We start from the raw sequence: 13444 nt of genomic DNA on the forward strand, positions 1-13444 counted from the left end.
ACTGCACAACAAATCCCACTGGCCACCAAAGTCCGTGTGTGTGTGTGTGTGTGTGTGTGTGTGTGTGTGTGTGTGTGTAATTCCTCTTGAGAAGCATTTACAAAAATATATATATATATTTAAAATAATTCCTAGAATTTCTCCCTATGGAGATTTCTTTTTCAATAAGCTTTGTGCTAGTGAAACTCAGAAGAGTACACAAGTGTGTCCTTTAACCAAGAGCGTTCGGCGATGGAGCGCCTTCTAATGCTTGGGTCCTCCACCGAATCCGAGCGCGGAGGCGGCCACGTGCACGGAGACACAGCGGCCAGGTCCCAGGTTCTCAGAAGCCCGTCTCGGTCCCGGGGCAAGGACAACAAAATGACCCGACCACGGGACAGGCCGACCCCAAACGGCCCAGCACCTCCTCGGTGGCCGCCGGCCGGCTCCTCCAAGCTTATTTACATTTTCTTGCTCTTCCTCTGTCCACTACGGAACAATCTCACACTTTACATCTACCGTCGGGAGCTGAGTCGAACTCGGCGAAGTTCTTCTCCAAGGGCAAGGGGAAGGGCAGCGAAGCGGGAGAGGTCCTTACGACAGTGGGGTGTGTGGGGGGAGGAGCGGGGGGAGGCGGAGGGCGCCCCCTCCCCGGGTCTCCGCGGCCCTCGGGGACGCCGGGCGGGCGGGGCCCGGGAAGTAGGGGAGTGCCCCCAGGCGCGGAGGCCGGCCGCAGCCATCTTGCCAGCGAGCCGCACCTCGCAGGTCAGGCGGGCGGGCAAGCGAGCGAGCGGGCGGGGCGGTTAGGGGCGCCGCCCCGGGGCCCCGCCCCGCCGGCGACTCTCGGGAGCGCGGGCTGCGGGCGCACTGCACCGACGCACAGACAGCGGGGAGCGAAGCCGTCCTGTGCGGGAGTCGCGGGTGAGCCAGCAGCGCGGTCCGGGGTCGACGGGCTGAGGGGCCGGGCCGGGGGGTTCGCGCCGCGCGCTCCGCGGAGGGGACAGTGGCCGGAACTCGACGACAGGTGCGGCGGGGCGGCCGGCGCGCGAGCCCAGGGCCGGTGGTCCCGACGGGAGCCGGGTTCGCTCCGCCGCCGGCTCCTGGGGTCTTGGGCCGGTGGAGTCCCGACCACGCGGTTCTCCCTGCGGCCCAAACACACGGCAGGTGAAGCTGAACCTGCCCGCGTGGCCGCCCCGGTTGCTCCGCCACCTTCCTCTTTCTGCTCTGTCCCCTCGGGTCCCTCTCCCAAATGCAAGCGAAGCCCGGTCTGCGTGGGTGCGCCCCCTCCCTCCTCGCCCGGCCGGGCGGCCCTCGCCGCTCCCGGGCGGGGATAGTTTTTTAAAAGTGTTTCTCAAAGGTTTGACGGTTGCGGTTTCAGCCCTGGGGCAAACGGTTGCTTCACAAAGTGAAACTTGCAGTCTTACGGGCTCCAGTCTGGTTTCCCGAAAGCCCCGAGGAATACCTCGGGGGACCCCCGCCCCGGCGCCCCCCGCCCCGGTCCCCTCCCGGCCCAGCGGCCCCGTGCCCCTTCGCCGCCGGCTTCCCCGCCTGCCTGCGCGCCCTGCGCCGAGGTCCCCTCCCCCGCCGCCCAGGCTCCGCGCTCCCCGCCCCGCCCCGCCCACTCGGCCCCCTCCCCGCCGGGTGCCCGCCCCTCGCCCCGCGGTCCCCCGCAGCCCCTCCGCGCAGGTCCCGCCCGCCCGGCCCGCCGTAATTGCAGGTTGGGCGGTGACTCATCCCGGCGCCCGCCCGGCCGGTTCTTAAGCAGCAGCGCGGGGTGGGCGCTGAGTCTCGGGGCGGCGGCGGGAGCCGGAGGAGGGCTGCTGGGAGCTCTAAAGGGGTTTCCTCTGCCTCTAGGTCGGGAAAACCGTTTCAGCTGCTGCTGGAGAGTGTGTTTCCAGGAGACTGAGAAAGACCCATCAGGAACCGAAAATGCCGAAACCAGTAAGTAACCCAGTTTCTGGGCGGACTCGGATGCTTCGGGCATTATTTTCAAGTGGAGTTACCTGGGCGAGGTGTTGGGGCAGTTTTGTTTGTAGAATAGAGCTCTTTTCTAAACGGACGAGAGGACAGGAGTAGTCAATTGTCTCCTCTCTTTGTTATTAGTTGGTCCTTTGTGGAACTCCTAGAGAAAACAAGATTATGATGCTTTTGTCTCTACAGTCTTGTTTGCGAGCCCCCGCCCCACCCCCAGTGGTTTGGGTCTTTTATAAAAATTAGAATCCCCATTTACGCGGTTTCGGTCTGTTTAAAATCTGTATTCTAATGCAACTTGGAAGTTTCTTAAAAAGAAAAGTCGTCTAAATCGCAGGGAGAGTCAGGTGGCTTCCGACGGAGCACGCCAACTCCCTTCGAGGGTCTGGAGCCAGCTGCACCCCAGCTCTTCGTTTGGCGCTTTAAAGGGCATCCGGCAGAGAAGACGCTGTCCTTCTGGGGGCAGCTTCGTTCCAGTCCATTTTACGACAGGCCCGTGAAGCTGTGCTCTGTTAACCCGGGAATGTGCTGGTGGCAGCAGGATTCCTATCTGAAAGAGGTTTAGTAATGAATTTGAATTGCAGATGAAGGAAGGTAGCCCTGGAGTTTGATTAGGAGGCTCCTGGGCCCTCTAGTCCTGCACTGCCGCTGCACTTCGTAAACGTCAGCTGACTGGAGCACTGCTGTGCCCCCATCTCTGTCCCCCTGCATCTGATTATGTTGCCATCTCGGGTAGATTGTGGCCAGGCTGGGCTTTTATATAAGGCTTTCATTTAAGTTGTGGGAACGAGGCAGGTTTTTTGTGACCAGCGTTTCTTTTAGAGTTGTATCTGTCCTACCAGCTTTAACACAGGTGAACTGGTGGCTAGATAATTGGGGAGAAGATTTTGGAGTTTTGAATCACGGTGGAGAGAATATTTGGATTCATGAAAAATTGCAATAAAATACATGTGGGATTTCTTGTTTTTCAAACGAGTTGGTTCTGTAGTCAGTGCTTATGTGTTTTTTCTACTGTTAAATTTTAGATTCTCTAAGAGGAGTTCTTTATTAATAAAGTTTTACTGTTAGGTTAAATAAATTACTATGTTAATATGCTAAAAGATTCAGAAGCCAGTAGAGCTGTTGCCTCGGTTACATCATCAAGATGATTTATTCGTGATGCAGAAATTTTTTTTCCTACACAGAATTCTTCTTTTCATTTACAGTTTGCGATTGGCATGTGACGTTCTGGGTTTACAATTCCTGTGATATAAAACAGACCCAAGCACAACATCTTACTCAGGGCACAGTCCTGTGCTGTGTTACACAGAGCAGTGATCAGGAGATGACCTTTCCTGGTGTAGTTTTCTTTATTTCATTAAAAGAAAAGATGCAGAGTTCAGCTTTTAAAATATCACTCAGAAAAAAAGTCAGTAAACCTGTTTCCTGTCACTATTTTTCTTTCTCATAGGGATCTGTAATTTCTTCTATTCCTCTTCAGTCTTCTTGTATCTTGGTAGTAAAATTTACATTAACATACAGTTTACCATCTTAATTATTTTTAAGTTATGGTTCAGTGGCATTAAGTACATTCACACTGCTGTGCACCCATCACCACCATCCATCTCCAGAACCTTTTCATCTTTCCAAAGAGAGACTCTGTACACATTAAACACTGACTTCCCATCTCCCCCTCCCTCCAGCCCCTGGCAGCCACCCCTCTACTTTCTGTCTCTGTGAGTTGACTCGCCTAGGTGCCTCATATAAGTGAGACTACACAGCATTTGTCCTCTTGTGGCTGGCTCATTTCACTTAGCATGATGTCCTCAAGATTCATCCATGTTGTGATGTGTGTCAGAATGCTCTTCCTTTTTAAGGCTCTCTTTTTATTTCTTAGGGCAGGTGTGTTTTCATTTGGCTTTGAAGTTCCTTTATGATGGATCAGAAACTTGGAAAATGTTCTTCCGACAGAGTGAAGATAGTTGTTGAACTGTTAAGGAAGGATGGTAGCCATCCTTAACTTGTAACATCTTTGTATGTTAGGGTCCCAATAACCAGAGTAAGATTTTGAAAGACTATATTTTGTATAATATTTTCAATTATTTCCAGGTGGTATTGTGAGGGCCCCTTTTACGTGAGTCACAGCTGTTTTCCATAGGAAATTTCTACCTGCCTCTTTTTTGGTGGGGGAGAGTCTTGCAGATTTTGCCTTGTAAAATGAATACACTTAAGTCTTTCTCCAGGTGAATCCTATGAGGGCCACTCCAGAGATCACTAAGAGCTTACTGGCTGATAGGCACTTCTAAGGCTGTTATAGAGTATCTGGTTTTTGTTAGTTTTTTTGCGCCCTCGTAGATGTTAAAGCTGAAGCATCCAATAACAAGCTCTACAGATGTGTCCTTTGAACAAATGGTTATTGATTCCTATTAAGCCCAGATTAAGAATTTTGTTAGGTGGCTTCCCATGATGATTTTTAACAACAGGGTTGAAGGCAGACCGTAAAGATGGCTGCGTCTGCATAGTCCCGGTTGAGTCTCCTCCAGGCCTCTTGAATTCGTCAGACAAAGTATTGTTGATTGGTGTGTCTGAACAGAGTCAGTGGATGACTCTATTTGTAAAACAGTTATATAAATGAAATAATATTTACTTGCTGCGTTTTCTCTTAATACTGCTTCTGCGATCACCACTCGTTAAAGACATTGCACGTCCACTCGTTCAGTGAGCATCTGTTGCCCCGGCGCCAGGCACAGGGTATCGCACAGACGGTTGCAACAGATCTTGTCTTTGGGGAGCTTGCAGTCTGGGACCCAAGCCCAGACACAGGCAAACACTGGAATGGGAGCTGGAAAACCCGCTGGGAGCCATCCAGGAAGGAAAGAGGCTTAGGGAAAGTGTGACACAGCTGAGAGGAAAGCCACCGGTGCAGAGATGGGCAGGCAGACTGTGAGGTCTTGCTCCATCCCCCGGGGCGGCCCCCCGCCGGCACTCCAGGGCTGTGGTCCATTGCTTTTCCCAGCGGCTCTGGGCTCTACTCTTGTGTGATGGGTAGACTTTGAAGGAGGATGGTTTGAAGTCCAGAGGCACCACGCCCTCTGCCCAGCTGGCCGGTTTGGCCTGGTGTGTCCCTGTCATCTGGGGAGGGGCACGGGCTTGGTGCCCAGGGCTCTGGCTCAGGAAGCAGCCCTCCTGCCCACGGTTCGGCTGAGGGTGACCAGCGGGCTCCTTTCCCCTTCTTTCTTCCTTTCCCCCATACTCGCTTTCTTCATTGTGACAGAGAGGAGGCGTGGGGTGTCAGGAAGGAAAACCACTGCCGTCAAGCTTGGGGATGAAAAGGGTGTTGTGCTCAAGGCCAAGCTCTCTTAAAGCTGTTTTCTGAGAAGTTTAGCCTAAACTGCCTTTAAGTGGCACCCGTGGATGCCTTAGCTGTTCATTCCTAAACTGTCGATATGGAAACTTCTAATGTAAAAGTAAGTTTTCTCCCTTCAGTAGGAAAACTCTGAAAGTGTGTTCAAAATTCTGCCCTATGCCAAAATCTTAAGGTAGTTTCTGAGACGACCTTGTCTCTTGAGAATACGTAGCAAAAAAAAAAAAAAAAAAAAAAGAGAATACGTAGCCTCTTCCACTAAATATTTTAACATGGTCAGAATTCACTGAATATCCTAATACATCCCCCCGCCCCATTGAGGAGCACACATGGGATCTGTTTTCCCCGTGCCCCTCCTTCACCGCACGCAGATGGTGAGTTAGGCAGCTAAGGTTTTCCCATGTGGCGGTAAGGAGCGCTGCCTGGGCTTAGTCATTTGTCGTCACACTGGAAGGCACAGCGAGCGTGTCTGTACGTTCACGCGTTCATTCAGCAGACGTTTACTGCGGCTGGATGTTGAGGCTGCCGAGGTGAGCAGACACAGAAACAGTCCCTGTCGTCATGGATTTACAGTCTGGTGAGAGGAACAGACTGTAGTCGTAGAATAACTTGAATGTGTGCGATGGCGTGTGCGTATGGGGAGTGCTCATCGGGGGTCAGGAACGCACCCCGACGCACGTCGTGACTGTGCTGAGCGATGTGAAGAGTGAAGGGGCGTCCTCCAGGTGAAGGAGGGAGACGGGACATACCCTGCAGCGAGACGGGAAACAGCTACATGGGGGCTTAACTCGGGGAAGCGCTGAAGGGTTTTGACTGGAAGGAGGTGACCTGATCAGATCAGCTTTTTGGAAGGTCACTGCAGCTGCCGTACCCGAATCAGCAGGAGGTGCTGGGCTGTGGGAGGTGGTGGCAGCCTGGACCAGGGCTGGGCTGCGGGTGGAGAGAAGCACATGTGTCTGGGAGGTGAACTTGATAGGACTCGGTGATAGATCACCGTGCAGGGGCAGAGCGCGGTGTCGAGGCTGCCTTCTGGTGTCTGGCTTGCATAAGTGTTTGGATGGTGGTGCCATTCACTGAGATAAGGAACCTGGAAAAGGATCGGGTGTGGGAGGGGAGGTTGAGGGTTTGGTTTGTACATGTTGTTAATAAATTTGTGACTGTGATTGATGAAAGAACTCCTCACCTTCTTTCATTATTGTAACCGCTGCCCCCTGCCAGAATATATACAAATACCAGACTTATTAAACGATAGTATTTTTAAATCCACATAGACTAAAAATGATCCAGCAGCTTTCTTATGTTCCTCCTGAGTGTACGTACACACTGTAGACACACGTAGTTCAAAGTTAGCATTAATTTACTACAGGGTTCCCACATTCGGTTACGCGATTATCTGAAGACGTTAAGCTTCCTGATCCCTCACAGGACTGCTGAATCCCCATCTCTAGGGCTGGGAGGACTGGATGTCTGTGCTTTAGGTCCCCAGACGGTTCTGATGATTTCATAGGAAAAGGACAGTTTTTATATATTCCTCCCTCTCGGTGGGGTTGATGCTGGTGGTCGTGCGTGGGCAGCGAAGCCCAGTGCGGTTCCGGAGCCTCAGTCCAGGCGAAGGCTCTCACGCCCTCATGAAGGCGGGTACGCGGTCCCAGCTCCTAGCGCCACGGGTGCCCTCATTGGTGTTTGGAACGCGGCCGACGTGGGAAAAAGGAGATGGGGCTCAGGCTCCAGAAAGACAGGACCAGCTGCGGTGCAGGAGAGGATCTCTCTGATTTGAGCTTCTGTCTGCAGGTGTCCAGCTGCAGAGTTTAATTTGGCAGTGGCCAGCGAGCTGTCAAATTTTGGCTCTCTTTGTTTCTAAAGGGGAAAAAGAGGCCAACATTTCCTATTAAATGGCAGGGAACAAAGAGACCCCATTCCTTTGTCTTCTTTTCTTTCTTCTCTTAGCCTTCTGTGCCGGCCTCTCCTTTTAGTTACCATCCTAAATAATATTGTGATTTCTAACAACATTTTGAATAATTTTATTCGTACTTGCGGTTTGGGAAAGGAAAGCACCATGACTATTCTTAGTGAATTATCATAGTTCTTTAATTTTTTTTTTTAACTTAAACTTTTGTGAATCTGACAATTTGGAGATTCTTTGGATGATTCAATATGCCTCTTTCTTACAGTATTTAGACATTTCGACTCTAATCTGAAGTAGTAGAATTCAGTCTTTTTTCAAAATCAGTGAATGCATTTTGAATTATCCTCTATATTTTATTTAATTTCAGTAGTAACTACACTTGGGATTCTTCAACCACTCCAATCAGTTTTTAATTTAAACACTATACAACACTGTAAAACAATTACACTCCAATAAAGATGTTAAAATATATATATATTTATATAATTTAAACACTGTGTGTCTGCCACTATTAATTAAATATGGAATACTTACTGAAGAGACCAGAAGGTTGCATTATTTTCCTTCTAACATGCTTAGTATCTATGGCTTTTGATGTAAAGAATAAAGATTTTATTCCAGACTTCTGTAGTTTTTTTTTTTTAAGAAAGAAAGAAAAATAAACATTGTGCTGTGATGTGAGTTAGACTTCTGACTATAAAGTGAAGTACTTAATATATAATTAATATACATAATTTTTCTAAGTAAAAATGCAAAGAGCTGTAAAAAGAATAGTTTCATAATTAATTTATTATATTTACCTGTACTTTGGCAAGCCATTTAGTTTCTGTGAACCTCAGTTTCGTCATTTGTAAAATGGAAGTAAAAAAACAAAGTTTTTAAGTGAAAAGAACGTGAGATAAACTGAGATAGAGCTTATACCTATGAAATCCAAACAATTTATCTTCAGATGCTGTAAGCTTTATTTCCTGTGTGCTCTTTTCCCCTGAAACATATTCTACAAACGTTTCAGTGCAACCTGTAGCTAAAGCTAAGGGCTTTAGTTCCTGAGTTGCTATAAACCAGGTGAAGTTTGTCAATAGATCTTCCAAGGGAAGCAGCAACGTGAAACATCTGAGTTATTTAGTAAAAAGGAACACTTTATCTCCTTCTCATCCTCTATGTCTTCTGTGTCTTCTAGTTGTCAGTATTCCCTTGTAGGTCACGTGGGTTCCTTCCTCATTTATTGAAGCCCTCTTATATGCACTAGGTGCCAGGTCTATAAAAATAAATAGGATAGGTTTTTGCCTTGAAGGGATTCTCAGTCTAATAGGGGAGTCAGATATGTAAACAAAGAATTGCAGTGCAGTATAGTAAGTGTGGTAATAGAGATACAGAATATTGTGTACCCTAGAGAGCCAGGGAATGCCTCCCAGCTGGATGAGATTCTTCAGGTGGGTGTTGAGGGGTGCATAGGAGTTACCCTTCTGCCTTTGGGCACTGGTGAATTCAGGCAGCAGCAGTGGTCAGTTCTGTTTTCCTTGGATTATGATTCACATTGCGTTCTCCAAGACCTTTTAAACACCTATAGATAACAGTAATGCTGTTTCAAAGGAAATGTGCATTAACATAATAATTATCTTTTTAACCTAATATACTTGAGAAAACAAACCTTAAAAGCAAAATGAAAATTTTCTGACCTTGATCCGACTTTGATTGATAAAGGATGAAACTGTAATAAACAGTGTGAGACTTTGCTTTCCATTCTGTTAAATTTGAAGTCACTTTCCACAACCTAATTTTCTTTTCTGTTTTTTGCCTGAGAGATGATCAGTTTGAAACTGTCGAGACCAAAAAAATTGTCATATCAGATATTGTAAATAATTGTTTTTACTTCAGAATGGGTTAGGTAAAGGCCACATCTGGCTGTGGCCTGTTTTTGCTTGGCCCCCTGGCTAGGATTGGTTTTTTACAATTTAAAGGGATTTTTCAAAGCAACAAGAACATGCAGCCGGTGCCAAATACGGCCCCCAAAGCCTAAAATACTTACTGTCCGGCCCATCACCGGAAAGATTTGCCAACCCCTGCTTTAGGATAAAAGTAATTGTTGTTAAGCCTTTGTCACAACCTTGTATATATTTAATGACTAAGCTGATGATATTTGGAAGCAGATCCACCCCATTGGTTCCAAGTTTTAAAAATTTTTTGCTAAAGTACAAAGAGCCTGTTCTGTTCGTCTGCGTCCAGTGCGCCACAGGCCTGGGCCTGGACGTGTACTGTGAGTGCTGCCACCAAGGAGCAGGCATGGCTGGGGCTGAGGTCATGTTTTAAACAAGGCTGCTGTTCCGCGGGTCTTGTTTCTATGGAGAAGGTGGTAGTGTCTTGGGTCCCGTTTGCTAAGCTATTGTGTGATGACAGGTTTCTGGCGTATGCTAAAAGAAAGCAATTTGTACCTGATGTTTGAGTTGGAAAGAGAATGTTAGATGAATGAGTTGTGTTTTTATCACTGATCGTTTAAAATTAACGATTGTCTGTGTCTGAAAGTTTGAGTGTAGATAGTTTTATAATTTGATCCCCAATTGGTAGAGCCCCTCACTGTCTACCCCTTGCTGCTTTATTTACTTCAACTTATTTCTACCCTTAACAGTGATAGATACTTGTTTCTTCGCTTTCTTTCCTGGCCACAGAGTGAGAAGCCAAGTGGTTTGGGGGAAGAGAAAGCATCATTATCTGCTTCTAGAACAAACTTTAAATGCTTGCTTTATTGGCAGATAAATACAGGGAAGGAGGATGAGCGAGCAGGTGAACAGGCCTGCCTCTGAGTGGGCGACCTCGGGCGAGCATCCCAACCTCCCTGAGCCCTGCTGCCTCATCTGGGAAGCAGGATCCGAGGACCTGCCTGGCACAGAGGACAGAGTAAAAAGGTGGCCAACTCCACTTGTAACAACTGAATTCCAGTCCGATTAAAAGCTTTCATACCTCATGATGGGCCTTTTTTTTTCCTGACTTAGACTAATAATGCAATAGGTTGGGCCTCCCCTTTCTCCTGCTCCCCCATCCCTCCATAAAATTCCTTTGTTCATTCAACAAGTAGAGTACCTACTGTGCGCCAGGTTTTTTAGGTCCTGGGGATACATTGGTGCACAAAAGGGGAGCAGTACCTGCTTTCAAGACGCCCGCACTGTAGTGGAGAAGACAAATACCTGCTGTCAGGGAGTGGTGGGAGCTGAGGTCAGTTCTCATCCCGGCTTTGCCAAGAGGTACGGGTAGTTTTGTTCTTTCCACTGACTCCTGTTGTGTGAAGAGTTAAAACCGTTGGGCAGAGTGATTTAGGAATGGGCAGAGCGACTTAGGAATGGGCAGAGCGTGACATATTTTTGTTTGTTTTTTTGGTAAATCGCTCGACATTGCACCACGAGCCAAGGTGATATTTCTCCAAGGACCTGTTTTCACCTAGGTTTGGTGATAAGTGTGTAGTCGTTTGCCATACCTGCTTGGATTCTTCCATCATTTCTCAAGCATGTGGTTTGGTGAAATTTATACTTTTTGAATAATATTTTGCCTGTTGTACCATTATTGCATCTATAGGGTTTTTTTTTTATAAAATAAGTCTTAGAAGGATATCCAGTCTTATTCCTTACTTTTTTTTTTTTTTTGCGGTATGCGGCCCTCTCACTGTGTGGCCTCTCCTGTTGCCCTTATTCCTTACATTTTTAAAGAGAAAATTGAATCACAGATCACTTGATAAAAGCTTAGGACAAATTTTAAATTGGAACCACCTCTTTATATGTGAAAATGTAATATGTATGTTAGCCTAGTATCCTTGTTGAGATGTTTCATTGCCTTGGTTACATAATTATGGATGTTGTTTCTTGGGTGTTCAAGTATCTGCTTACATAATACATTGCTATTTGGGTGAGACACTTAAGTGGGACTTAGATGGGGAGATAAGGTGGGGAAAACTTGATGTTTATTAAGAAACTGGCCAAACAGGGCAGTTTGGAAATATAATGGGATGACAAAGCTCCAAAGGGCATTATATGATTTGAACAAATCAACTGTAAAAAGAGTTTTGAGGCAATGGGGAACAGTTGAATATTGACTAAACTTTAAATATTAAGGAATAGTTTTTAATTATGTTGGCTGTGACAGTGGTGTGGTGGTTTTATATATGTGTATGCTTATACATATATGTGTGTAAGCTTAAAATATATTCATATTTAAAGTCCATTGGGGCTACATACCATAGTGTTTACAAGTGAAATGATACACAATGGTCTTAAAATGTGCCAGCAAAAAAAAAAAAAATGTGTTTTAAGTGGTAGAAAGAGTAACTGAGTCAAGAATGCTGGGAGAGAAGTAGCCGTGTCGGAGGTGGGTGCAGAGCACGCTGCAGCTCATCGCACTGTTCTCTCTGCTTTTGTGAATGTTTCGAAGTTTTCAAAATAAAAAGGTGGGTTTTTTTTTGTTTTTTTTTGCGGTACACGGGCCTCTCACTGTTTTGGCCCCTCCCGTTGTGGAGCACAGGCTCCGGATGCGCAGGCTCAGCGGCCATGGCTCACGGGCCCAGCCGCTCCGCGGCATGTGGGATCTTCCCGGAACGGGGCACGAACCCACGTCCCCTGCATCGGCAGGCGGACTGCGCCACCAGGGAAGCCCCCCAAAGGTGGTTTTTTAAAAGCACATTATAGGGGTGGAAGGGAAAGATGCTGTCACTTTTCAAATCACCAAATCCATGAGTCACTAGAGAGAGAAAGCAGGAAGGGACGCTCCTTCCCCTGGGGTCTGGGTTCCCAGGGAGCCTGCCCTGCCTGCTGCTGGGTCCCAGGGAGCAGTTCTCCATGGATCCCCGGAGCAGAACCGCAGTTCTTAGACCTTTGGTGTTCTGATCAGATGAGGGACTGATTTAATCCCACCTGGGCCCTCTCGCCCTCCACACACCTTTTATTAAAGGAGAGCTCTAGTCAGAATTGCAGTCGACTTGGAAACGCACAGAACTGTTTGTTCCCGGCTAGTTCCAACGGCTCTGTATTCCCACGATTTTTTTTTTGATGGGGGAGGGGGTGACCCAACTAGAAATAGGTCATTGTCTCAATAGCAGCCTTCTCAAAGCTGAAAATTGGAAGTGAGCACCCTCAAGTGTGGGGCATTACTTAGTGGAATTGTATGCAGCCGTTTTAAGAGATGAGTATGCAGTCTGCTGGGACTGGGGATGGGGGCAGGCTGTGAGGGGCTGAGACCCTGAGTAAATGCAGCAGCCCATGAGCTGCGGGGGCGAGGTGGGTGAGAGGATTACTCCCCGTCAAGGAATTAGGTACATAATTCTAATCCCACTCGGGATGTAACATACTTGATTGGGACAGAGTACAAATTGAAGAGGTCTTTTTTTTTTAAACTTCATATAATTTCAGAGAGTGGTTTTAAAAAGCATATATTCAGTTGAAGTGGCTTATTCGAGCAGATTTTGTTAGCTGGCTGATTTAGCTTGGACTTTTAAAAAATAAAACTATTGGGGTCTTACTCTCTATTTTTGACAGATAGCAAAAGTAAAGACTTTTTGGTCAAGTTCAAATATATCTTATCTAAGCTCCTTATAGGAGAACTGTTCTTTAATACTGTGAAATATTACGGCACATGTGATCTTAACTAGGGGCAAAGATTTATTTCAGAAATGACGCAGGTTTAAGTAAGGCTTATTTTATATGCCCTTCCCTAAAACAGCAGGTTAGCAAAGGAATTATATTGTTTTGACACTTTCATTCTTCCATAGGCTTTCCTCCCACCAGATTAGAAAACTCTTCACAGACTTCTAAATTTACAAAGGAAATAGTCCACTCCAGGTGGAATGAGGTTTAGTCTGTAGGCCTTTAATTTCCTATGTTTTACGAGCCTGGAATTAAAATCCATCGTACCATGTGATAGCCCTCTTGGCCCTGTCCCTTACTTTGTGTCTTTTATGGGATCCTAAGTTTGTGGATATAATTAACCTCACTTTTCAGTGAACTAAATCGGTGCTGAAATATGTATGACACACCTAGTAAAACTGAAATGACATACTACAGAATCAAGACTTCAGAAGCTTATTAGATAAAGTGACCTTGAACGATAATTTATTTTGCCTCCCTTGGGGCGGGAAGAGGAGAGAGGGATAATGATTATTTGTGTTTCTGGAAAGGAACAGTTTCTTTAGCAGAATGTAACGTTCTCTGATTATGTATTTACCCCTTCCTGTGGAAAGTGGTGTCCAAGTGTCCTAGTTTAAATTT

The 13444-nt window shown here is 46.8% G+C and overlaps 1 protein-coding gene across 2 annotated transcripts in view; it reads left to right on the forward strand.

Moving 5' to 3' along the window:
* The first annotated feature begins 755 nt into the window (after positions 1–755).
* EZR (ezrin) overlaps positions 756–13444 on the forward strand; it is a 49398-nt gene continuing 36709 nt past the window's right edge. The window contains exons 1-2 of one of the 2 annotated variants that reach the window (XM_032650619.1): positions 756–900; positions 1834–1920. In XM_032650619.1, the coding sequence (XP_032506510.1) occupies positions 1909–1920 (12 nt within the window). In that variant the 5' untranslated portion in view covers positions 756–900; positions 1834–1908. Of the gene's footprint in view, positions 901–1833; positions 1921–5742; positions 5824–13444 lie in introns of those variants that run through there. The other variant, XM_032650620.1, reaches the window with a different exon arrangement.

Source organism: Phocoena sinus, chromosome 12, assembly GCF_008692025.1.
Source record: "Phocoena sinus isolate mPhoSin1 chromosome 12, mPhoSin1.pri, whole genome shotgun sequence".
Classification (NCBI taxonomy): domain Eukaryota; kingdom Metazoa; phylum Chordata; class Mammalia; order Artiodactyla; family Phocoenidae; genus Phocoena; species Phocoena sinus.